Genomic DNA, 27,139 nt, shown 5'->3' with positions numbered 1-27,139 from the left:
GGGTATCACTAAACTTTCTAAATGTCTAACCAATGTACTACATACCTGAAACTAATAAAGAAATCAACAGTAAGAAAATAAACAACTCAATTAAAAAATGAACAAAAGATCTAAACAGATAACTCACTAAAGAAGGTATACAGATGGCTAATAATCATGTGAAAAGATGTTCAACATCATGTCATCAGAGAAATGCAAATTAAAACATTGAAATCCCACTGTACACCTATTAGAGTGTTGAAAATCCAAAACAGTGACAACATCAAATTCTGGCAAGGCAGTGGAGCAACAGGAAATCTTTTTCATTGTTACTGGGAGTGCAAAATAGTTTGGTCACTTTGGAAGACAGTTTGGCAGTATCTTACAAAACTAAACATCATAATTGTATTAATAGTGGCTCTTTGGTTGTAACAAATGCACCACATGAAAGCAAGGTGTTATAGGGGAACTAGGGAGTCAGGGGGTATATGGGAGCTCTCTGTCTTTTCCCTCAATTTTTCAGTACACTTAAAACTGTTCAAAAATAAAGTCTATTATTAAAGTGTGAACATTCCCTTAAAAAAGGGGGAAGACTGAGGAATTTACCTTACCAGAAATGAAGACTTAAGAAAATCTATAATAATGAAAAGTTATGGTATTGATGCAGAGATAGACCCAAAGCGATAGAACAGAGCTCAGAAACAGATCCATGCACAGGTGGAAACTAGATCTATGACAGAGCTGTCTCCACAGATCAGTGGGAGAAAGGTCACAGTTAAATAAAATGACTGATTCCAGCCACAGGCATATACCCTGAAATAATGCTTCCCAGTGTTTTTCACATGATGGCAAAAAGCCTATTTCCACAGGATATTTGACACACTGTGGTAAAAGGTAGGGGATTCGAGACCTCTAAGTAGAGCTTGATGGATAAAATTAATTTTCTTTATATCATACAACCATTTAAAGAAAAATGAAATACGAAGTAGCAGGTATAGTAAACATTAAAGGTTTTTTCTAACACTTCCTAATAAAATATTTTTCAATTTTACTGAGAACCTTGAGCTTATAGCTACAAACTCTTATCTTTTATCTTTTAAATTACCACTTGCTGTTCCTGATCGAGACTTTAAATTTTATCTCTCAGATCCTTAACAGCCACCATCAGTGAAAAATTTGCACAAATAGATGGCTAAACCTTTTTAAATCTTCTAAAAATCATTCAGAAACTAAAGACATTTAAAATTGTATTTAAAGAAGCTCTTCTTTTTTCACACTGGCAAATGTAAAGTTGAAATTTCTTGTCATGACGCCAGTAGATTTAGAATCTAATTGATCTTTTTCATGTCAAGTCTTGCAAAATATTGAAGCTTCATTTTGCAGAATGTCCACGTATTGTTAGAGAAGTTGCCACCTGCTCTTGTGCATCTATGGAACACAACAACATTCTGACTTCCAGAGACTTTCCCAGAGACCACAATGCTCCCAAAGGGCTTTGTTAAGCCATCCTACTGTAGTGAATCATTTACATGATCACAGTTAACAGGACTAAGAAATCAGGCTGAGAAAGAAGGCATTTTGAGAAAAGGGAAATCAAATAGACAATTCGTGACATAGTAGGGACCTTAGAGTTCACTTGACTATTGAGAAAACAGTTAAAAAGAGATATAAAGGCTTATTTGAGGTCTTAAAGCAGGCTGTGGAAGAGCCAGAAATTAGAACCTAGGTTAGGTTTCCAAGACGTCAAGTCCAGTGCTCTTTATGTGAGACTGAATTTCTGTGACAAATAGCAGGGGACAGGTAAAGTGGCTGTGTTATTGCTTTCCTTTTTTTTCTCCATATTGAAATTTAAGACCCACACAATTCCAATTACTTCATCTGTTCCCAAGGGGTACTACCCCACGCCATCTCCCACCCACTCCACTCCCACCCCCCAGCCAGGATCAACTGGTTCCTCTTTGTCCCCATAACATTGAGTTCTAAACTTCCATATGATTACTTACCCCATTGCAGTATGGTTAGTTGGGCTCACATCTGTCTTTCGAGTTAGCTGTGGATCAAACACTATAAGTTATTCAACTCCATAGTCCCAGGGTCAAGCACAATGCCCGGTACAAACAAGCTATTACACTGGACAGCTTACATATAGAACCTTTCTGTCATCACAGAAAGTTCTATTGGACAAGCACTGGTCTAGAACAGTAATGAAGAGAAGGCAGAGAAGGCTTTGGGGATGCGAGGAGCAGTGATTTCCTACAGGAGGTGAGTTTCTGCTTCACCAGTGAGGGTCATCCTACACTCTCCAGAGCCATCCCACACTCTCAAAGGCAGGCGAAAGCTGGTTAGAGGTATCTCACATTCCCATGACGATTACTAGTGTTTTATCCTAAATTAGGGAGATTTTATCACTGAGCAGTGTTTTCTGTCTTATCAGACTGTGATTTATTCCTGCACTTTGCAGGTACCTTTCCTTAGTGCTTTTTTTACTCATAATTATGATCACCCATCACTCTGCTATTAATCTGTGATAGCTATCTTTATTTTCTTCTTACTGAAGATTTGAGCAGTAAATCATAGGTGCTCTAGTATAGACTTAAATCATTATTTAAAAATTAAGAGTATTAGGATCATAGTGCTCTAATGCAGCAAGTTATTAGAACAATTCCTAAATTCATAGCTATGATTTGTACCCACAGCAGGGACATGTAGTATTGACATGCCTGTTTTCTTGAACTATTGACTCAAATAAAGCGCTTATGAACTTTATTTTGTAAGCATATCAGATTTGTCATTTCTGCCAATATTGGGACATTAAGATTTACCAGAATTGAAGTACATTTTAGGACTAAAAAGCTAGTCCTTTGTATATGAGCATACTAAAGATAAATTATGCTATTTTTGGAATCTATAACATCTTTTAGAGAGATATAAATGATAAAATTGTGCAAAACAACTCTGATATATTTAATAAGGGTTTGGTTTGCTTGATTTGTATTTAGTACTCATTTCAGCTAACATGGCAGATTTCAAGATTATAACTTCAAATTACATAGGCTTAAATCAGATAGCCAGGTCTAGTATTTTTGGAGCAATGTTTGATTTTTGTGACAAAAGAATAGAATGTTATTGATTGTTGGTACTTTAAGGTATAGAGACTTGTTCTGGGGATGACAGAGAAAGAGACCTGATTCTTCTTACTCAGGCAGCTGGAAAATATCATGCATTAGCATAATGGATTATATATAATTAGTGTAATGAATGACTAGAATGCACCATACCAGGAGTCTGTCTCTTCAAGGCCAATGAATTAATACCACTGCCTCAGGATCCCAAAACTGCAGTTTGGAGGACAACTGGGCATTAAAAGTAAAATTACAGTAATCGATGAAAGGACCTAAAAGAATTGTATGTATTACAAAATAATTTCCCAGGGCTATGAAATAAAATTTATGCAACAAAACTTACACAAAATATGTTACACTTAAAGCTATGTATTTTCATTACATATTTGGGCATCTTCTGTTTAATGTCAGCAATCAGTAAAAATTAAATGTTCTATAAGAAAATGCTAACAGGATTGATGATATACCTCAACCAAAGTCCCCCAACTAATTTCCTAAAAATATAACTAAAACACAATAAAACCATGTTGGAATGTAAGATGCTTAAAACCAGTCTTCTTGACCATCATTGAAGTTTACAAAGTTGTTCTGTGTGCAGTAAGATCTTCTCTTCCACTGTAGTTGTTCTTCTCACTCATGCACTGACGTAGCTTTCTTTTCACAAATTTCAACACATGCTCTACTTTGCAGGGACTCGCATGACAGTAAGTGAAAAATAAGGGCTAGACAGACGTGGAAAGCACTGTGGGTATGCATTTGAGACGAGTACGTGACCTGGTGGCTGGTCACAATGATTATGACATGGTAGGCTTCTCAGTGCCAGCGATATCCCTGTGCACATCTACTTTGTTGGGAGTCTTTATGCTTTACAAACATCTACGGAAATCCCAACTATTATTATATTTGGAATATAACTCAAGACTGTGCCAACACAGTATTCTGAAGATATAAGTTTCTCCTATATATAAGCATTAAATGAAAAATGTTATGAAATGGATAGGTACATTTTATGATGCTTGGGTATTATTTTAACTTTCTATTGCTGCTGTAACAAATTACCACAAATTTAGTTTCTAGCTCACTACCAACCTTCATTCTATCTGTAATCTTAATTGCCACTTGCCACATATAGTGACATATTCACAGGCTCTAAGGATTAGGACATGAACATCTTTGATGGGCCATTAATCTGTCTACCACAAGTATTAAAACCCAAAAGCCTGTCTTTCAGGAAAATGTTAAATTGGCAGAGTTTCTGTTGGGTATGCCTATACATAGTTTTGTTTTGCTTTTTTAACTCAGATGTTTTTATTAAGTGAAAAATGGAGTCTGAAATTCAGCTTAGGTTATAAAACAATTGCATGACTATGGATGTAGAACTTTGAAAGTTGCTATTAATTCTACTTATATTAGTTCACTAGGGCTGCCATACAAAGTGTCACAGATTGGGCGGCTTAAACAACAAATTTATTTTCTTACAATTCTGGACACTAGAAGTTCAAGATCAAAATGTTGCAAAGTTGATTTCTTCTGACATCTCTCTTCTTGGCTTGTAGATGGCTGTCTTCTCCCTGTGTCTTCTCATGATCTTCCCTGTATGTCTATGTCCTAATCTTTTCTTCTTATAAGGACACCAGTCATATTGGATTAGGGCCCACCCCAATGACTTCATGTAACCTTAATTACCTTTTTAAAGACTCTCTCTCCAAATATAGTCACATTCTGAGGGAATGCAGGGTTAGGTCTTCAACACTTGAATTTTGAAGGGACACAATTCAGTCCTTACAGTATGTAACAAATCTAATAATTTGCCTGCAAAAGACTCTACATTAATAGAGAACCATTGATAAAAATACAGTGTGTGTGGTGGTGGAGGGTGGGGGGTGGGGGTGGAGATACAACTTGTACACAAGTACTCACTGACAATTACTGTCAGGTAGAATTTTTTTTTTTTCAGTCACCAAATGTTTATTGAGTACCTACTATGTACACAGGATTGTAATAAATGGGGGCAGGTGGGAATGAAAGTGGGGTTGAATACAAAAATGAATTAGACAGACACAGTCTTCATGAACATGCATTCTAAATGGGTGGGACGGACATTACTATTACAAATGCTATAGTGGAAAATCCAGTATGCAAGGAAAACATAAAACCCACTTAGTGTAAGAAGGCTTCCCTAAAGTCACTACATTCCTGAAGGATGAAAAAGGATGAGTCTGGTGAGCAAAGGGGTAGAGGGAAGTAGAGAGGAAGTAGCATTCAAGGTAGATGATGCACTGACAAAGACCCAACCATGGGGAAGTGCTGGGGGAGTTTTGGAAGCTCTGTGGGGTGGAGGATAAGAAAGAGAAGAGTGGCTTGGAATGAAGTTACAGACTTAAAGTCACATCAAACATCACTCATCTCTGTGGTGTAGAGAGATAAACATCCATATACATTTTGGAAATCAGGTAGAATTTTTTTTTCTAAAAAAATGGTGATTTATTTTGCTTTAACATACAATGGTAAATATACTGGGACCATCAAATTTTCAAAAAATTTGCTGGGCTTACTTTACACATTACAATACTAATGTAAGTTAATTGGTTCTTCCATTTCAATGAAGGAAAGGGATTCAATTGACACCTACTAGCAGCTTGGCTAACAATGAACATTAAAATCAGACAAAACACTGTAAATATAAAGTACTTTTCTCCAAATGTGTATAAAAGTTTTGAAATAAAATCACTGCCTGCTCCACAGGACAGACAAGTTGGATTTTAAAAATGCTCCAGACCAGGAATAGCATAACTCTGTGTAACAATACTTACAATACAGTTTAACAATATTTTATCAAAGACTTGTGCATTTGAGATTTAAAAAACATATATGTTCAAATATATGGTGACGGAAGGAGATTTAACTTTGGGTGGTGAACACATAATGCAATATACAGATGATGTATTATTGAATTGTACAAAATTTTTAAAAAATCTGAAGAAAAACAGTAGCCAAGGAACTGCACAACCAAAAAATGAAAATTATATAAAATATTTCCACCACTATTTAAATGCCAAATTTAATCAAGCAATAGTAAAAAAACAACAACAACATAATAATACAACCTTCTGTTTAAAATAACAGCACTGTCCCGCCTCTTTTCCACTGAATTTTACATATGAACAGACTATATATACTGGTTTTCCAGAGAAATGTCCATTTGGTCTGTCACACCAGTAAGGCTCATACTGAATCCTTTCGGTCTCTTCTGAGGATAGGCAACTCCATGATGTTCCCATATTTCCAACATTCTGGGGTAGGTGCGATGTCTCAAGTATAATACATTTCTTTCTCTTCCTTTACACAGTGCAGAGTATATGGGCTTAGGTTATGTAGATTCTCTTTTACTCCAGGTCACTGTCTTTTTCCAAATTCAAGGCGGTATTCAATGGCGTGCAGTAGTTGGGTTTGTCCGAAGGCACATAGCCTGGCAGACACAAACACTTGTAGGAACCTTCCGTGTTGATGCACTTGGCATTCTTGCAGAGAGACATCCGGTTGTTCAACTCATCACATTCATTTACATCTGCAATAAGGCAAACCGTGCAGGTAAACAAGCTTTGATATACACCGTGAGGAAACGGAACCCACAGCTTATCTGAAGCATCAAGGCTTCTGGCCTGAACACAGCCTGGCTGTTCTCAGCTTTCCCCCCAGGAAACTATAGTCCTTCTCATTAATGTCTGCTGCAATCACAAACAACACAAACTAGATCTCACAAAGGTAGATTATCAGGGAGGTTCTAGAAGTTCTTTCCCCGTTATTTAACACAACATGAACTTGTCAGCTTGACATTTTACAGTCAAACCTCTAGAAAGCTGGAAGAACTACCCTACTTCTAAATTCCTTTCTGCAGGTACAGAACAGATGTGTCAAGAGGTGTACAGTTAAGAACCAAACCAGTGAGCAGAGAGCTCTCTAAGCAGCGCCTCTTAACGCTTAAGTTACCTTCTCAGGTTTCTTTCCACAGGGAAGAAAGGCTCTTATGTACTTGAAACACTTGTAATAACCCAGGTAACCTATTTTCCAGACCTACCACAGACTGAGACTAACCAAACTGAAGTGGGAAAAGGGACCACTACAGGAGGGAGAAGAGCCACAAAACACACACACACATGCACACACACATGCAGAAAAAAACAAAAAACACTTCAAGTCAAGGGCATTTAAGCACAGAGGCCAACAGGTCCTGAAAGACAACCTGGAAGATCACTCTATGATCATATGGAGAAGGAGAAATGGTTACCATGGAAACTGTATTTTTTTTTTTTTTCAGACATCTACATTCCCTTATGCTTGTGTCAAGTCTTCAGGGAAAACAATACTTGCTGCACAGTCAAAAGCCAAATTCTAAAGAGTCAAAGTCATTCCCTGGAACATTCTGCTCTTTCCTCCATACGTACTACTATAGGCCTTCTTAAATGAGATATCGACTATTTTTTTTTTAATTGTGGTGCAATATACAGAACATAAGTTTGACCATTTTAACCATTTTTAATTGGACAGTCCAGTGGCTTTAAGTACATTCGCATTGTGCAACCATCACCACCATCCATCTTTAGAACTTTACCCGTATCTTGCCAAACTGAACCTGCAAATCTGTCTTAAATGTATTCAACTGTATGAGATCTGACCATGGGGGATCTCATCAAAAGATCTGTTTCCATAAGACACACGTCAGTCTTACCGATACAGGTCATCTTGGCCATATCCAAGTGATAGCCGTCGAAGCAGTCACAGGTATAACCTTCCTGCACCCTCACACAGCGGCCGTTTTCACATCCGTTGAGGATGCCACATTCCTCAGCCTGCAACTCCTCAAAGCTATTTAAAAAACCTGGAAAGGAAAGGGCGGAAGCCAAATTAGAAATTTTCACCCTCTTGCACCATTTTTAAAAACGACATGATTATTAAGCTTATGGTTCATTAGAAAGATACAGTTCAGACACCTTAAAGTCAGCCTTAAAATTCAAGTTAATACTGAATATACCTGCAACACAATATTATTAAATTTTAAAAACTTTATATATGTTGTACAGATTAGCCCCATAGCTTGAATTCTGATGTTCTATGTGAAAGTCACTTAAAATGATAAAGCAAGTATGGTTTTGGTTTTGCCCTTAATTATTCAAAGTTTTTATGTAAAATTCCAAATTTCCTGAGTACTCACTAGGGCAAATGTCAGAATATCTTTCGAGATGGAACCAATAGTGAATTTATCAGAGTTCAGGAGATATTTGCTCAGAAGACCCAGGAGAGTTTGGGGCGGGTACTTCTTTCGCTTTGAGATCCCAGGAGAGTGGAAAGCCAGGCTGGCCTCGCCCTGTCAAGTCTGTTTGTTTGCTCTGGCTTTGGAGTGAGCCTGACAAAAGGGCTCTTGGGGGATCAAAGGAAAAAGGCAGTAAAAGGGACTCGAAACATCCTGAAAATGAGAAAAGTACATCATACTTGTGTTTAGAACACCAAAAAGTCTTTTTGTAAGGAAACAAAGAAGCTCTTGTTTGGCTCTTTGTATAGTTTAGATATCTTTAAACTGATTCAGAGCTAGAGTTTAGTAATATAAAGACAATTTAACTAGGCATCAAGCGTGTTTAGCTTTCTTTCTAGAGAAGAAAGTTGTAAAAATAAAGCCATGGTGACCCAAATACACTGTAGATGTGGCCTCTCATCCCCTCCCCCACCTTCTGAACCTCACACCATGTAGTAGCTTAAAAAATAAATAAATAAAAATGCAGCCAGAAGTCTCTCTGTCCTTTGAAGTAATTCTCCAGTAGGACTGCAGGGGGTAGCAAAACATCACTGTTTACCCAGGGCTGTAGGGTCTAATTCTGATTTAAAATTTTTAATAATACAGTCACAACAGGCCCATTTAAAAATTTTAAAGGGGAAAAAATATTACAGCTTATCAAGAATATGTCAGCAGATTCCCAAGGCCAGTTTGGGAAATACTGACTTAAGAAAATAAAGTCTTAATCTATTAAACTATTTTCAAATTCCAGGTATCTGAGCAAAATCATTTTGACCTTATAACTAGTAAAATTATTTATTCTAGAAATTAAAACAAAATAAAATTTGTAATTCCTACACAGACAACAAATAGACTCCCCAAAACATCTTCTATAGGACTCAAACATGAACCAGCATAGTGCAGCCCCTGCTCCAAATCTGGCCTGCTGCCTATTTTTGTAAATAAAGTTTTATTGGAACACAGCCACGCCCACTGGCTGATGTATTATTGTCTGTGGCTTAAATAAAGTTTTATTGGAACACAGCCACGCCCACTCACTGATGTATTGTCTGTGGCTGTCTTTTGTCAGACCACAGCAACGGCATAACTGCAACAGACATGACATGGCTGCAAAGCTGAAAAATTTTACTAGTCCGTTATAAGAAAAAGTTGACCTCTGCTCTAGGAGATTCCAGTTTTATAAATACTTCCCTAGTTGAAGGTACCACCAGCTATCCGCTCAACCTTAAAAAACCAGAAGGCAGGAGATAATGATAAAAGCAGCGAGAAACCTCAGCTTCCCCTCTATGTTACTATCCAGTATGGTCGTTTCTTTGGCAGGGGCAGAAAGCCTTTGTTCCTGGTTGGGAAGGAGGAGCTGTTTCTCGTAACTTGTACAAAATTTAAAGGCCATTACATAGTCAAAGCTGGAGGTCTTGGAACTGCATCTCAATTTCCTATGTTGCTAAATAGGAAATTGATGTGACACCAACATGTTTGTAGTGAATTAAAAGAGTTTTAAGGCAATGTCGGCATTAAAACAAGAAGGTACATAAACCAGAATGTTTCAACATTAAAAATCTTGGAATCTGAACTATACTGTGATAGAGGCTACACACATAAGCTACGGGGCTGTGTCAGAGCTTCATATACACTTAACCTGGTATTTTAGATTTATGGGGCAGGCAAGCTGGGCTTTCTTTCAACCTTAATATTTATTCTTCCTTTCTTTTCCTCTCCTTTATTCAAGTAAGTGTTTATCAACTTATAACATATACACAGAGAAGTATAGAAACCATAAGAGTACAATCTTATAGCTGTCAGTGTATGTAGGCACATTTCATGAAGTCATGCCTGGCAATGCATTATTGGTTAAAAGAAATAATCTAAGGTGTTAGAAGTCAGGACAGTTGTTACCCCAGGTGGGGGTGGGGGCTGGGGAAGGGCATCAGGGCCTCTGGATGCTGGCAAGTTCTAGACCTGGGTGAGGGTTACAAAGTGTCTGTGTCAATCAGCCTAGATGGATTAATAGAATGCTGTTTGCATGTAAATTTTAAAGTACTCTTAATCCTGGATGAGCAACATGCTGCAACCTTTCAAAAAATGAAAGAAAGGGAGAAGAAAGTTGAGTGACGGAGGGAGAGGGGAAAGAGAAGGGGAAAGGAAAAAAGAAAGATAAAACTCTTCTACTCGGAATTAAAGTAGATCCAAATGCAACCACAAGGCTTGCATTGCTCCTCAGGAGCTAGGTCATGGCTATTGCGACCGTGCCCAAAGAAAGAAAAACCTTCACTGTCTTGTAATTCAGCAGCATCTCCAAAGTCCTAGCCCAAAGCCCCTGGTCCACAGAGATTCTCTCTTAAGAATCTGGTGCAGAGGATGTCGCACTGCTGGGGAGGCCCCTCTCCCTGTAAGATGTGGAGAGGCAGCTGGGACCTGTGTTTCTCCATTCCCATTCCTGAAGTGACACGACCTATTATCCGCTATTTCATTCTGTACCATCTCATTTTTCAGGCTTCAAATAATTAGTCTATGTTTAAAAGCTCTGGTTTCCCCAAATAAAACTTTCAGCTTGTGAGGCCTCCTCATCCAGGCTGCTCAGTTGTACACTGTCAGACAGTCACTTTTTAAGTGATGTGCGCACTCTGCCTCCCACAACAAAACTCTGCTTGCAAATCGAGGCAGCATTTCTTACTCAATAAACACTCTCTAAAAATTAACTCCTGACAAGTACAGCAATTTTTTTTTTTTGAATTCCACTCTAAAATACTTGTAAGGATCAACTGGGTGCAGTTAATCTCTGTTCATTTCCTCGTATGATTCTAACCCAGAAAACCCTGGCCCTCAAACTAGGCCATGATTTAAATGGGTAAAAAAGGTGATTTTGTTATGGAAATTGTAACAATAAGATAATTTAAGGATAGTGAACATAACAGCATCCCTACCAGTGAGACTAACAGTCTGATCCAAGGGTTCTCAAACTCGGGGTGCATAAAAAGTTACCCCGAGGGCCGGTAAAACCGACTGCTGCGTCTCACCCCGGAGTTTCTGATTCAGGAGGTCTAGAATGCAGCCTGAAAAATCTGCATTTCTAACAAGTTCCCAGGGACTACATTTTAAGAACCACTGACTAATCTTTAACCACAATTTAGTGTCAAAGTAACTGAAAATTTTTGCTTACGGTCCTGAATGAAGTAGGGGTCAGCTTCTGGAGCGTACTGCTCACTGAAGTCGACCAAGGCGTCCCGTCCATACGGCTGCCGGCGTCCCGTGACGGGGATGTTACACAGCTGGGCATAGTCGTCTAGGGAGGAAACAAGGAACGTGACACACCATCAACGTTTGCTCACACCGAGACGCACCCACTGCCGGCTTGGAGCCCCTGGAATCCGCAAGAGCGCCGGCTACCGCGAGCCCCGCCCCCACACGCCACCGGGCCTGGACTGCGTCTCCGTATTCTTCACGGGAGCCCGATACAGCCACATACAGTGGGTGCTCTGGAACATAATTAAGGTTCTAAATCGAAGATTAAAAACAGGAGGCGAACAGGTGGTTGAACGATAGTATCTCAGGAAAGTAAAGAACTGAAAAAAAAAAAATGAGCCATGTGAGAGTACTGCAGGCTTTATAACCCATCGCGTGTTATCGTCAAAACATTTTCAAGGTATAAAGTTGTCATTCTTACAGACAGGGACTTTTTCATTCACTAGAGAGAGAAACAATGAATCTCTGGTGATCGAAAACAGAGACAACCACTAAGGAAGAAATCCTATGAGCTACCATTTGTATTTTAGTAGCTACTGTTGTAACTCTATACTCAAGACCTGATCCTTAGAAACAATATTACAGGAATGATGAAGACGAAGATGATGATGACGATGCTCATAATAGTGCAGTACTGGTAGCAATAACTGTCGTATGATGCTTGCTCTGTGCCAGGTACTGTTATAAGCACTCGATACACATTAATCCACTAAAACACTCCCACTACTGTATGAAGAGGTACTATTATCATCATCTGCATTTTACAGATGATGAAACAGAAGCACAGAGTGGTTAAGTGACAGCTGGCATGGAGCAGTGCCAGATTTGAACTCACTACTGAAGTCACAGCTTACACACTTCGCATTCTGCCTTTCCTACAACTATCTCGGCTCCTTAGAAATTCTTGTCTTTACTCCTCCTGAACCCCAGATGGATTCATCTGCAGTTAACCTTCCTGAGGCCAGATTCCTGTTCCAAGCTGGTTCAGCCCATGGCCTTCTGACTTCTAAACCATCCTTTAGCCCTCACAGGACCCACCTAGCACATAGGATCTTGGATCTCCATTTGTCTGGGGTAAATGAGCTTTCAATGCATTTCATGGTATGGTCCCAGGCTCGTGCCTGCATTTATAAGCAGAGTTATTTAGAAGGTCTACAGATGAAAGCTTTAGAAGGAAGAACTTCATGTTCTGAATGCATGTTTTACAGAAATATGCTTCCCAAAGATTCATCTAGCAGATGGTGAAATTCTGGGGCTCCCCAGACTTCAACAGCTCTGCCAGAAGTGTGAGATGCAGGTCGGCAGGCCCTAGGACTGGACAGATGCTCTCAGGGCAGTCACAGAAAGCAACAGCCTTTTGCCTGGACCACAGATGGGGAGAGCTGTCCTTTATTTTGCTTCCTTCCATAACATACGAAACTAAAGAAAAGCACTAAGCAATAGTGTAAACGCTCAAGGCTTTCTTTCATCCCCCTACTTAAAGGAGTCAAAGGTATGTTTGTGTGCAAGATAAGTATGTGCACACTCGTGCACGTGCACGCACACACACGTGCACACACATCTCAACCCTGGAATGGCTCGAAGGGAGTGTAAGGCCAGAGAAGACCATGCACAGTGGATGGGGCAGGATTCTGGTTGCCCCTAAAATTATTCCCACGCAGAAGTGCTGCAGGAATGACATACAGACGCCAGGCACGAAATCATTTCATGAGAAATATTAATTTCATTAAAAAAAATAGCTGAACCTGGAGAAAGATCCTTGACTTGAAGAAAACCCCACTTCAAACAAAGAGAGCACACATGGCCGTCAGTTCTGCTTCAAGTCTGAGAAGGAAGAATTAAGAATTTTTCTGGGAGGGCAAGATCGGTGAGATGTTTACAAGTTTCAGGCGCTGAGGTCATTTTCTCTGACTTTTTATATGCATTTGTTGTACATCTGAAAGGGAGACTTATTTGCTATTTTATATCCAAGCAACGTCATAATCAAGAACAGGTATTAAAAGTAAATTAATTCATGTTCTTATTTTGTAAAACTCAATCCAGAGATGGCTCAGCATGCTCCTCTCCCACATGCGGCTGTCAGGGAAGCCTCGCTGAGGCTGAGGCCCTGGGTCTGTTGACTGACAGAGTCAGGCTGTCCCAACTCTGGAAGCTTCTGACTTCCCAGTCTATGCCCCTCCCCTAGACTTTGCCTTCTCTACCAAGAAATGAGCTGATCTCCACCCTCCAAGCTCCCACCATCCAGAGTAGCAAAAGGAAGGGACCAAATGTGAGGAGGGATGGGGAAGAACGGACTTTTCTGTTCCTGTGAAACGCTTACAAGCAGCTTCCTGGATAAGGTAGCGCTGGACCTGAAACTAAATTGATGAGTAGAATTTACTTTACAGGAAAAGATATTTTGAATTGATTCTAAAAAGAGCTTATCTTAAAGGCATTAAGAAAGCAAACCGTCAGCTGGGTTTGGGGACTCCCGAGTGTTTAAGGAAGGCTCCTGACCAGACAGGAGCCCGCGAAGGGGGCGGAGCAGGAGTGGGGGGTGGGACCTCTGCACCTTGCCGCTTCTTCCTTCCCTTACCCCCTCCCCCAGCTACGCGTTTCTCTTCTAAGATTCTAGAACTTACGGTCCCTTGCTGCTATACTTTCTCTAACACATCAACATTCCAAACTTCAAGACAGTTTCGATCAGTTATCAAAACATCATTTCTGCATTAGATGCACTCTTCTGTATTTGAAGATGTGCTACGTCCCTATCATCACAAGATGTACACTTTGAGTTTTTTTTTCCTGGGAGCATGGATGCGTCTATCCTAACCCATCCATGCTACCTCTCCCGTCGTGCACATCTGCTCTCATTCTTGGCCAAGGTCAAGGGTGAAGTGCAGATGGGGTAACATAAAGAATGTGGGCTTTGGAGGCAGAAGCTGGGGCTCAAGTCCTGATTGTACCACTTACTTTCCAGCTTAGCAATTTTGGGCGAGCCTCAGTTTCCACATCTGTTACACGGGATAATTCCTGTTTGCCTACCTCTGTGTTACTGACATATAAAAAAATGAGATGATGTTATGAAACTTCATAAATTTTGAAACACCGAGATAATAGAGGTTACATTTTTTTCCTCATAGTTAAAATCACTAAGTCTCTACTCAACATCTGAAAAAAAAACCGAGGATTTTCAAAGACGGTATCAGAATGATTGATATAAATTTTATTGTTAGCAAAACTTAAAGGTAGTTGTCAATGGGCAAAGGATTGTGCAGTAAATTAAGAGCAATGAAAGCACTGACTCCAGATGTCTGTAGATATTGTTGCAAGATTATTGGGAATTTTCTAATAGATGGAGAAAAACTCTAACTCAGTAAATAAACAAAGTCTTCAACTCAGATGTAAGGCTTAAAGTTACTGACAGCCTTGGCAAATATAATTAGTTGGTTAAACTCTGATTTACCTAAACTCTGATTTACCTTTACCTATTGCTAAAGTATGAGCAATAGCATACTTTAACGCTAGATCAACAGAACTCAAAGTATCTGGGAAAAACTGATGTTTAATGATTCTTAGTACATGCCTGAATTGATTAGAAATGTGTTAAGAATAGGTTTCTCATCTTTTTCTAGGAGAGCAACTGGAATTTCACAGAATTTTCCAGTGAGTCTTGGGCAAGGTGTCCTCTTTAGTATCTGGGAACATGCACATTTCCAGCCTGTCTGCGCCTCTGAGTGAACCCCAAGCCACAACCAGAACCCATTCTAGTTTGGAGGCACTTGGTCTTGATTACCTCCAAGGCTGGGTCACAGCCACAGTTCTTCCTGGGGACAGTGAACTGTGGTCGGCTGAGGGTACAGAGTCCAGCACTGTAGATTCCTGAACAATTTGTACTACTTCCTATGAGAGCCGATGAGAATCTCTTGACTGTCACTTCATCCAGCTCAACATGGGGAGATGAATACATATATTCTGCCCCTTGAGTCTTTTTCCTTCTACAAAACACCTTTTACTTATTCACATCAACAACAATGAAGTACCTAGTTGCCTGGGGCTTGGAACAAAAGAATAGCTTTATCTGAAGGGGGTGGGGGTGGGGGGGGAGAATGAGGAGTGTACTTTGGAAGGCAAATACCATTTCTGAGACTATATAATGTGTCAGTCCAGAATGTAGCCAAATATGAATGTGAAATGAATAGGAAGTGGAAATATTCACACTGCAAAGTCCCCACCCCCACTGCAATCCCTACCTCTCCAAGCACAAAGACTAAGCTCTTGATCAAAGCTATGAAAGACACACATGGGATAGCGTGGGCCACCGTTGCTAAGTGGTCTAAATGAGATCCAGGCCACTGATCACACTCATTCTCCTGGCATGGCACATTCACATAACAGATGGTGCTTTGATTTTCATTTTAAATAGAAAAAAAAAATTTTTAAATTACCCCCTGGAGCCATTGAATTTGGGGCTCATGCTGTCAGTGGCAATGAAGTATATTCCTATACCCTGGCAAGAAACCTCCATTCCTGGTGACAGACACATCTGCAGGGCTGGTCTGGACAGTCATATGTCACCATGCCACTCTGGCATGTGAGCAAACTGGGAGGTGAAGTTTTAGTTCTGCCTGAGGCAGATTAAATTCAGCTGCTTTTAGAAATAACGAAGAGGCTGCATTTTGTTCTCCACACATCAGGGCTAAAGACAGAGATCTCTAAAGTTTGAATTGCATCATTTTCCAATATAGGATAAACAAGGACCAGTTCTTATGCATTAGAAAAATGGGTCTTATTTTGCTCAAATTTCTAGACCAGGTGTTTATCTTTCAGGTTCTCATATGCATTATTGATGATGGTGCTTGGAGAACACACACGCACACACACACACACACCCAGGAAATGGGGAAAGGAGACAGAGAAAATTGAATAATTATTTACCCCAGTGCATGCTGAGCCAGCAGTATAAGAGGCATTTTGGGGGACTGAAATTAACAAAATCTACAAAAGTAGAAAAATGTTGATCACTTACAAAACATTCCATCCAGTACTGATGGTACAGAAAGGGATGTGAAAGAGAGAATCCCACTTGCGATGCTACACTCTGTGGAAGTGGGTATCTGTCCACTTCGGCTCTTCCTCAGAGAATACACTCTGAGCCGCCCTGGTGAAGAGGCAGCATCCTTGCTTCCCTGATATTAAGACTTACTGAGCTGTGAGAAAGAACTGGGCATACTATAAAACAGAAAGGACCTGAAGTCAAAAATCTTGGGTTCTGGTCCTGCTTCGCTGTTTCTTAGTTCCTTAGACTGGACGTGTTTTTTTGAGCTCCATCTATTGAACAGGATTATGGTACTTTGCCTTGTGATATAAAAGGCATGTCATCATTCCAGCGATGGACTCATTCACTCGTTGAACCCGAGAATACTATGGGCAGGTTGGGGTTTGGGAGAGAAAAAGGCTATAAGGATAGTGCACTGTGACATGTGAATAGCCTATTAGGACCACAGAGGAGGTAATGACTAGAGTCAGCCAGGAGGAGCTGGGAAAGCGTCACCTCAAACGTGAGCATCTACGGGAAGGTGAACAGGAGGACCTAAGGTTGCTCAGAGTCCCAGGCAGATACAGTAGTCCTCCCTTATCTGCGCTTTCACTTTCCGTGGTTTCAGTTGTCCATGGTCAACCATGGTCTAAAAATATGACAAGGAAAATTCTAGAAATAAACAGTTCGTAAGTTTCAAATTGCATATCATTCTTAGTATGATGAAACCTTGCGCTGTCCTGGTCCGTCCCATTTGGGACATGAATCATCCCTTTGTCCAGCGTGTCCACGCTGTACATGCTCTCTGCCCCTAACCCCTCAGTAGCTCTCAGTTATCAGACTGACTGTCACGGCACCACAGTGCTTGTGTTCAAGTCACCCTTATTTCATGTAAAAATGGCCCCCAAAGCACAAGAGTAGTGGTGCTGGCAATTCGGATATGACTGGAAGTGTCCCCATCGAGTGAAAAGTGAGTACGCTACGATAAACTGTTTTGAGAGAGAGAGAGACCACATTCACATAACTTCTATTACAGTGTATATTGTTATACTCTTCTATTTTCTTATTGTTGTTAATCTCTTACTGGGCCTATTTTATAAATTAAACTCTACCACTGGTATGTACGCATAGGAAAAAGCATAGTCCATACAGGATTCGGTACGCTCCATGGTTTCAGGTGTCCCTGGGGGCCGGGGAACGCACCCCCCATGGGTAAGGGGGGACTCCTGTATAATGGGTAAGAAAGCGTTAAGGAAAGAAAAGCACCACACAAATGCTGGCTCCTCTCGAGCCCTGCTCAAGAACAGTCGAAAAAAGAAAAGTTAGCTAACATCTTCTATGAGGCTTTTATGTGCCAGGTGTTATGTACTTTCGCATATACTTTTTCTTTTAAATCTCAGAACCACCACATGAAATCATTGTAATTTGCTCCTTTTGTTTCCAATACGACAATTAAGTTTTAGAGTGTGAAATCCTAGTTTAGGTGAGGGATTTGAACCTAAATGGGTCTATCTACAAAACCATGTTCTTTCTAGTCCACAGCTGCCCTTCTGAAACCCTAAGAAAATGACTAAGTATACTCCCTTAGACCTTAAGCATCAGGTGAGGACTCAGTTCAGCAATAAGCGTTTGTGACGGAAATTCCAGGGAGAGTAATGAACACGAGTGCTGGTGAGCTCAGCCCCACCAGGGTCGGCTCTGTCATTAGCAGGATTTATGTTTATTGAATTTGCTCGATTTATTAGGTGAAAGAGATCAAATTGCTTAATGTTCAATTAAATTGTACTTGTTGAGAACAGGGAAGTAATGAAGTCTAAAGTCTTGGCAGGGTTTACCTTCTGTGGGACTCCTGTAAATGTTAATGCTCTGAGGAAACTCGTGGGCCACAGACCCATCCAGCTCCCCCACCCAACCTCCACCTACTGCTGCCCCCCTCCCAAGTTCAGCCACGCCCAGCATTTCCCATCAGACTGCTGTTTATTTAGCCAGACTCTAACTGAAAAGAAAGATTTGTTGGGTCTGAATGCCAAAACATGAAGACTCGCTTTGCTTTCTAAAACCTGGATTCAAATTTTATATACTTGTAAGAGTATTAAATTATGCTGCACATGAAAACCTTAAAATAATGATTGATAACTTACGAATGTCTTATTAGAAATTACATAAAAGGTTCTCCCCATTTCTAAATATCTAGGGGTTTGGAAATATATCATTAGGTATTACATTCGGACAACCTGAAGAAATTAGGAATGAGGTAACCTCTAACATTTGATAAGAGACAAAAGTAAACAATATAATAAGAAACAAAGAGGTAAATAACAGGAAAGGTCACCGTGTTAATTTTCTAAACTGATCCACTCTATATTTTTTTCTATTTGCAAGGACAGATAAACCATTTCCTCCTCTCCTGCTTTTTCGGTACTGGTCTGAAGTGACAATCTGAGAATTCGAGAATTAGGAAAAATAAGTAAGTGTGCATAACATATAAGGAACACATTTTATTTTTTCTATTTCACTTTTTGCATTAACCAAGTAAGATTTATTTTAAAAGTGGAGCTAAGTGTGTGCTTGAGAATATGGCGGGGGGTGGGGGGTGGTGGATGTTGTACAACATAGCAGATGTACTAAATGCCAGTGAACTGTTCACTTAAACTTTTCATTTTATGTTATGTGAATGTCACCTCAAAAAAAAAAATCAAGAGAAACAAAAAATATACCGGAAAACTTTTATATATATTAAGTCTGGAGTTCATCTAACTTTTCTATTTTTAATAAAATGGGGAAACTAGACTAGTTGATGTTTGAGGTCTTTTCTAGTTTACATATTCTGTGATGCTAAATAGAAGATTTTTACTATTAGGCTGAAGGACACTTTGTCATTGAAACTGTGGCTCTATTATGAGGTAACCACCACTAGAGGATGCAATTGCCTTTGGGTGGTGCTTACCTGGATGTTTTCAGAATGACTGACATGGAATTTAACGCATTGTAAAGCATGGACAGTCTCTCATTCATTTTTCTGCTGGAGAAACTGAGGTCCAGAGAAATCTAATAATATTCCAAAAGTCGAGTTAGGATAAATTCTCAAAATATAACATTTTCTTTTAATAAAAACAATAAATTACTAAATTATAAGGGTAAAGATAAATGTGTTTTAAAGTATGTTATTTTAATCTTATTTTTTAAAATTTTGAAGCAGAGAAAGCTATATTAATATTTATTCAAAATTCTGGATTAATATTCACAGATATAGACCTCAAGGTTATGAGATAAAGATATACTGCTGAATTCATTATTATCTGAAGAACAAGTTCTGGGTATTTAACGTAATATTAAAGTAACACTAAACATAGTCGATGTGATTATTAAATATGCCTTCCATTCAATTATAAGAAATAAGATAACACTGCAAAACAAAACTGAACTATTTTAAGATCCCTATCTGAGTTTTAAGATTTTCTCATATATTGTTATTTATCTTAATCTGAAATGAATCTCTCGTTACCTTCTCTTGATCTACTCAGAATCATAGGGTACTAGTAGCTCTTCCTTCTGACAGTGATTTCTTTGGCTATCCTTTGTAGGTGCTCATAGATTACATTTAAATGATATTTTCTAGAGTTAAGCAGTGCGCCACCGGCACAACTGCTCACAATGGCCCTGCCGGCCGCTGAGACTTGAAGCTCAGCAGGCAGCATAAAGAAGGCATTGTCGTGTCTGTAGCTTCTCAGTGAGCTAACCTTTTGTAGTTTGCTTCTTTTTTAAGATACTGGCTACTGATGATGGGCAAAACAATGATCTCCCCAGCTTCTGCTCTTTGCAGATTTGTGTCAACACAAAGACAAGAATCTGGTAGCTTTCTAAGCACCGTCTAGAACTTTTTCTCCCAATTACAAGAGGCACAATCTGTCTGCTGCATAAAGGGACAGTATATAAACTATCCCTTACCCCACCTTTGCCAGGCTTGTCTGCTCTGGCCACGAGGTCCACGTTTAAAAGACATGGGCAGCCAGTGGCTTTATTCTAGTACAGTTGTCTTATAAGAGTAAGAAAAGGTCAAAATAAATACAACATTATTTGAATTCAAAACCTCAAATACAGAACAGAGCTTTAAATAATAATGGACAGTGATTTTCTCATAGTCCCACTCATAGTTCATTCTTCTTAGAGGACATTTCAACTACTGCTATCATTGAAGAGAAAAAAAATCACAACAGCAATAAAATTGAAAATATGTGAAAGTAAAATTTCCATGAAAGAGCAAATCACCTGGAAAAAAATAACATTGACTAGGCATTTCTAGAAAACTGAATGCTTATTTATAATCTCTGATTTCAAGGGAGAATATTTAAACTGCTAAAAATTTTATTTTTGAGATAGATCGGATTGCTTGTTAAGTAAAAATAAAAGTGTTGTTTTGGTGATCAGGTTGTTCATTTTACACGCATGTCTTAATTTCTCTACTTTGGCTCTAAATTAGACAGATTCTAACAGGACATCAGTGCAATTATAATCATAATGAAATTTATTCCCTATTCAGAATATTTTATATAGCAGAGCATGGTCAAATTCTTTCTTAGCATGTCAATGTGGTATAGCTTTCAGAAAAATAAGCACTGAATAAAACTGACATTCCAAAGTCTAAAATTTCAGAACTGCTCACCATACCAACTGGAAATCTTTCCATCAAATGCCCCACATTTAACTGTCCTTTAATTGTCATTGAGGGCACTGAGACAATAGCTTCGACTAGTTCTCAGAAAGTTAATGCTTGGGTTTGCAGTTTAGCAAGGTCCGCTGGTCCTCTCAGCTGCCTCACCTTGACTCCAGGGACCTGAGTTTGGGAATTGCAGTTTGTTCTAAGACACTCCAAGTTCTGTCTCCAGCAGCTTAGCAGGAAATAGAGTCGGTGTTTCCCTCTATGGGGGTTTGATTTTTGTTTTCTTTATAACTTTCCCTATTCTAAGGCAAACCATGTTCCTTCTGTTTTTAATCAATGATTAAATGTGATCATAACTTAAATGTGACTGACTTGCCCATTGCTTCCTCTTCCTCTAACGCAGCAGTCCCAAACCTTTTTGGCTCCGGGGACCAGTGCTCGTATGAGAATCTCATGCCTGATGATCTGAAGTGGAGCTGAGGCAATGATGCTAGCGCTGGGGAGAGGCTGCAAATACCGATGAAGCTTTGCTTGCTTGCCAGCTGCTCACCTTCTGCTGTACAGTTGGCTTCCTAACAGGTCACGGATCTGTATGGTCCACAACCTGAGAGTTGGGGACCCCTGGTCTAGGGCATCTGCCAAAGACAAGGTTGTTTTAAAAATCCACATTGTAGCTTCATTTCTAGTATTTTTCCTCTGATGTTCTGATCCCTTTTTGCACCTGGCTCTTCCGTCATTCATTCCTGTTTACTTATGCCCTTTCACAAGTCTGTATCTCTTTCCCAGTCTGGTCAAGAGGTCCTGACCTGCCATAACAGTCCTGTCCAGCAATACGTATCTGACCTTTTCCCTGTCCTTCTTTCTCCAGTGTATGTCTGGAGAGGAGAAAGAACAACGGTTAGCTCCAAACTGAAAATTAAAGCCCTTCCTTAAGTGTGTGTTTGTATAGGATGGTAAAGCGGGGTGGAGAAGGTCCATGAAATACAAATATTTTCTTTAACTAGTTCTCAACCTTTTTCTCAAATCCAGTTGTGATGGCTAATTCCAATAGGTCATGGGGTGCCCAGATGTAGTTTGTCAAACATTATTTTGGGTTTTTCTGTGACGGTGTTTTTGGATGAGACTAACACTTAAATTTGTAGATCGAGGAAAGGAGACTGCCATCCGTAATGTGGGTGGGCCTCATCCAATCAGCTGAAGGCCTGAATTGAACAGAAAGACTGACCTTCCTTTAAGTAAGAGACATTTCTCCAGCCCACTGCCGACTGCCTTCGGACTTCATCGTCAACTCTGCCTCTTCCTGCCTGACGGCTTTTGACCTGGAACCCTGGCTCTCCTTGAAGCTCCCACACCACCTCGCAGATTTTGAACTTAGCAGCTTCTATAATCACATGAGTCAATTCCTTATAATGAGGGAATGAATGAATCAATCAATCGCTTCCCTATTGGTTCTGTTTTTCTGGAGAACCCTGACTAATACACCAGTTTACTTTACAGGGACCAGGAAGTGTGCCATTAGTCCAAGCCATCAGTGTGGCATGGAATCTTGAAGGTGTGAACACATCCCTCGAGGAAAAGACACTTGATTCTTGAGGGGAGTCATGTGTAGTTGGAGAAAAGCTTTTATTAATTTTATCTGCCCTATTATTCTCTTGAGAGCCACTGCACTAAAAATCCCATGTCCTTCAACACTCTTCCATCCCTCGTCATCTTTGATTTGTGCCTCCTTTCAAAGAGATTTCTAGCACTGTATAACAAGGTTGCAGTGGGGAACAGTCATTAGCTCAATGTTTCCTGGAATAGGATTTGATTCATAATCACTGCTAACACCTATGAAGCATTTACTATAATCAAACATCTCACTGTGTTATCACATTTAACCCTCCAACGATCCTGAGGCAGATGTTGCTGTCACCGCCATTTTAGAAATGAGGAAAGTAACATGACGATCCCCTGAAATCACAAAGCTCGATGTGCATAATTCACTACTAAATTTTATTTTGCAATCATCTTTTTATAGCAAGAAAAGTATTTTCACCCCTTTCGGGGGTGGGAAGTGCAAGGGAAAGCTTTCTAAAATAAATAAAAGAATCTTTTCAAAAAAGAGACACTGTAAATAAGCTTACTTGCAATCCCATGTGGTGTCCAATATAATCCAGGGCCATGGATCCTAAGAACTAAGTCCCAGTGGAACTGGGCCACTTACCACTGAGACTCTGTACAGCGTACTCATTCTCTGTACACTGTACAGTGTACTCATTCTGTGTGCCGGCATGGGAGCCACTCCATTTAGGAGACCTTTTCTCTTTTTCCAGTTTGATTTTGATTCTCCACTGTAGTTTATTAACAGCTACACTTTCTTTAATCATAGTGTTCAGGATCTATGATCAACATGATAAATGCTTTTGTACTCAGAGAGTATTAATTACCATAACCTCACAAAAGAGTTCTCAACTTTGGCTAAAGGAAACTGAAGTAACTTGTCCAGTGCAATTGACAGAAGCAGTGCCAAAAGCAGGACGAGATCCCTGGGCTGCCTAAAAAAGAAGGCGGTGACCACGCACTGTGCCTCACACGCAGGGTGTTCCAAAGTTATTATTAACATTTTTTGGAAACATATTTCTTGGAAAAGCCTTTAAACCATGACTGCTGAAAGGCCTTTTGCAACCACTGCCCAGTTACAATATTTGTTCAAGTTTAGTCCATGAGTCAAATCCCTGTCTTCCTTCACACCTCCAAGGGTATTATGAAACTTACACTGAGATCTTCGGGAACACATAAGAGCCACGCGTGGATATGGAAGAAATCACTAGCTCAACTGCTCAGAGGCAGATTCCAAGTTCTTTAACTTTAGTAAAACTTTATGAACAAATGGGGTGGGGGGGTAGAATAGCTGTTAGGAAGTATTCAAAAACTGTGTATCATAGCAAATGGGAAATTTATTGTATAAGGGTATCATCTGTACACTTAAATGAGACAATATTTAGGAATAAACTAATTTAGCAATACAACATAATTGTATGGGATGTTAGATTTACAGAATTAATTTTAAATTTCATGCAAATACAAAGTGTACATCTGTTTCAAAGTTTGTTGCCTACTACATAGTAGGTGGTCAGTAAAAAATGAAATGAAGGAATATGTAAATAACTTAACTAAAACTGAAACATGTAAACTATAAATAATTTAGATTGCATTTCAGACATGGTTCTTACTCTGAAATGCACCTTGCATGTAATAGCTTACTAAGCATGCTGTTCTTTGTATTGTTTAAAAATAAGATTTAGACATAATTCTGTATTGTGATCTATAGATATGCCTCCTTTAAAAAAAAAGTCTGTACAGTATTTTCCACTGTATGTATGCACCAAAAATTATCAACCAATTCCCTACTGAGAGAATTGATTTCAAATTTTTCTTATATTTTTCTTCCTGGCAGTCAAATACAGGATAATCTGTATTCCCAGAACTAGGATTTTTGAATCAAACATATCTATATATCTATATCTTCAAACCGCTCTCTCAGCAAAATGGAGAAGACTTATACCTCTGCATTCTGATCAATACTAGTGTTTTACAAAACCTTTTAAACATTTGCCAATTTCTTTTGTGGCACGTCAGTTTTCCTGGAGATTTTTTTAAACCACTCTCACCTTTCCATGCCCGACTTTCATCAGGAATACTTAAGGTTAAAACACCTGTGATGCAATATATTATACCACCAGTAGGTGACACTCTCCCAACACACTAAGTGTCCCAGAAAGAAAATTTCCTAGCTTCGAAGTTTTAGATCAAGACTTTCTCAAGTCTTTATGTTCAATTTACATACAATAAGTCTAATTAAGTGTAATTATTTTAACGAGATAACCACAGGCACTGGGATCCCTGGGTACTTTAGATTCCAGTGTTCAAATGTGTCTGATTTTCTTTCATTTGCAAGTAGACAAGTATTTATTTCCCTAAGATAATAGCATCCTACACATCTTATAATCCATAGATACGTTTTCCCAAAAATTTAAGTTTATACTTCTAAGAGTATTAATAAATAGAAAACATTAAAAAATTATTTTCAATAAGTGCTAGGGTTGCCAATGGTTTTATTTACTGAGAATTGCTGACTTGTTCTAATCTATTAATGCATCAAATATATATTATCTATTATGCCCACCAACTCTGACACAGAGTCGATGAAACATCACCACTCATTTTGCTGCCTAACTCTAAAGATGTAGTTTTTCTCTTCTCTAAGCATACAATGCATGAGGAAATTTAAAAACCTCAGCTTTAATTTTCACTTGGTTACTTTTATATTCTGAGGGATACCATTTATCTAAGATGAGCTCTGAGACTTTGGGGCAAAAGGGACCGGAGTTACACCGAAGTGGGTAAGATGCACGGAGTTGAGCCAGGCTGCCTGGATTTGAATCTGCCACTTACTGGTACGTGACCATGACAGGTAAAAAATTCCTGTGAGTCAGTTCTTACACCTCCTTCAGAGAATGGCTTGTAGAATAACTTAATAGATGGAAAGCATTTTGAACAGTCAGCCTGGCACTGTGCTGTGTACATGCAATCTATCATCGTTTTTTATTATAGTCGAGATCCAGAAAAATCCAGCTACAGAAAATCCAGTAAACTCTACATTCACCAAAGATGTCAAAGTTCTGATAGTCCCAGGATTTTCTTCCAGCATGGCACTAAAAATTCCCAGAAATGTCAAGCAATAAGTACCCTCTCTCATTCATTATGTGGATATGATGGTTGCTTTTCCTGACTTGGTTTTCCAAATAGCTTTTTCTCTCAGAAGCTGGCATGTTATCATGATGAAGAGCTCAGATCTGTGGGTCCTCCCAAAGTGGGTCAGCCCCTCCCCCCAAATCTTTTAAGAGAGGGCAGGATTAGATGGCACTGAAAGGGGAAGAGGAGGCAGGAACGAGAATAAGGGAACCGAGGCCTCCAGAGGTCGAGGAAGGGCGACTGCCAGTACAGGACACCTCTACAAAACTGACTACTGTTGCATCTGCAGTGCCACCTGTAATGGTCTAGAACCTTCTAATGCCTGGCCTGGCCTCCAAGACTTCAGTGGAGGATTGAAATGAAATCCTAAGCAACCCCAGAACTGTACTGAAATATACAACCATGCAATTCTCCTCATGTAAAGTTACTCTGACACAATCCATCACCCTCCATTCATCTTCCCTGCATGTGGTACGGTCCACGAGATGCCATCTGACTTCAGAGAACACTGTTTAAGGAGCCGCTCCTACCTCCTCCAACTACCAGTATTCACAGACGTAGTCACTGCCTTAGCAAGAATTAGTGCCCATGACCTACTGGACCAGAAGTGTGAAAGCCTAGTCTGAAGCCAAAACTTTACTTTACACTGCACTTTAATGCTCAAAGCTGATGACAAGTGCTGCGATTTATTCCTCAAATTCCTCCAGCACTGTTTCCATCAGTAACTAATTGTTCCCCAAAGCAGTGGTGCGCTCCTAGGGAAACTGGAAGGTTCAGTGCCTGATGCACTGGGATGAATCCATCCAGTGCTTAGACTAACACAAAGACAATCGTGTCCTTCTCAACTATCAAGATACCCACAAATGGGATATTTAAAAGGTTTAACGACAGAAATTATGAGCATATCAGTTTTAAAATTCACAAATTCTTTGCTTCCTCTTTGATGAAAGTAGTAACAACATTAAAGTCAGTTTTAATAAAATCAAGCTGGATTGCTATTAGATGTCTCTAGAACCTTGCTAATGTGGTCTGAGGTCCAGCAGCAGCTGCTTCACCTTGGGACTCGTTAGGAATGCAGAATCTTGCCCACT

General features: G+C 39.5%; 1 protein-coding gene across 4 annotated transcripts in view; it reads right to left on the bottom strand.

Moving 5' to 3' along the window:
• Positions 1-5,550: 5,550 nt before the first annotated feature.
• LTBP1 (latent transforming growth factor beta binding protein 1) overlaps positions 5,551-27,139 on the bottom strand; it is a 204,125-nt gene continuing 182,536 nt past the window's right edge. For all 4 annotated transcript variants that reach the window (XM_015588228.2, XM_015588229.2, XM_015588230.2 and 1 more), the window contains 3 exons: positions 11,552-11,674; positions 7,831-7,980; positions 5,551-6,669 (listed from right to left, as the gene is read on the bottom strand). In XM_015588228.2, the coding sequence (XP_015443714.1) occupies positions 6,488-6,669; positions 7,831-7,980; positions 11,552-11,674 (455 nt within the window). In that variant the 3' untranslated portion in view covers positions 5,551-6,487. The remainder of the gene's footprint in view (positions 6,670-7,830; positions 7,981-11,551; positions 11,675-27,139) is intronic.

This window comes from Pteropus alecto, unplaced genomic scaffold (genome assembly GCF_000325575.1).
Source record: "Pteropus alecto unplaced genomic scaffold, ASM32557v1 scaffold61, whole genome shotgun sequence".
Classification (NCBI taxonomy): Eukaryota; Metazoa; Chordata; class Mammalia; order Chiroptera; family Pteropodidae; genus Pteropus; species Pteropus alecto.
The sequence above is the reverse complement of the archived record's forward strand: the minus strand, read 5'-3'. Positions and strand labels throughout refer to the sequence as shown.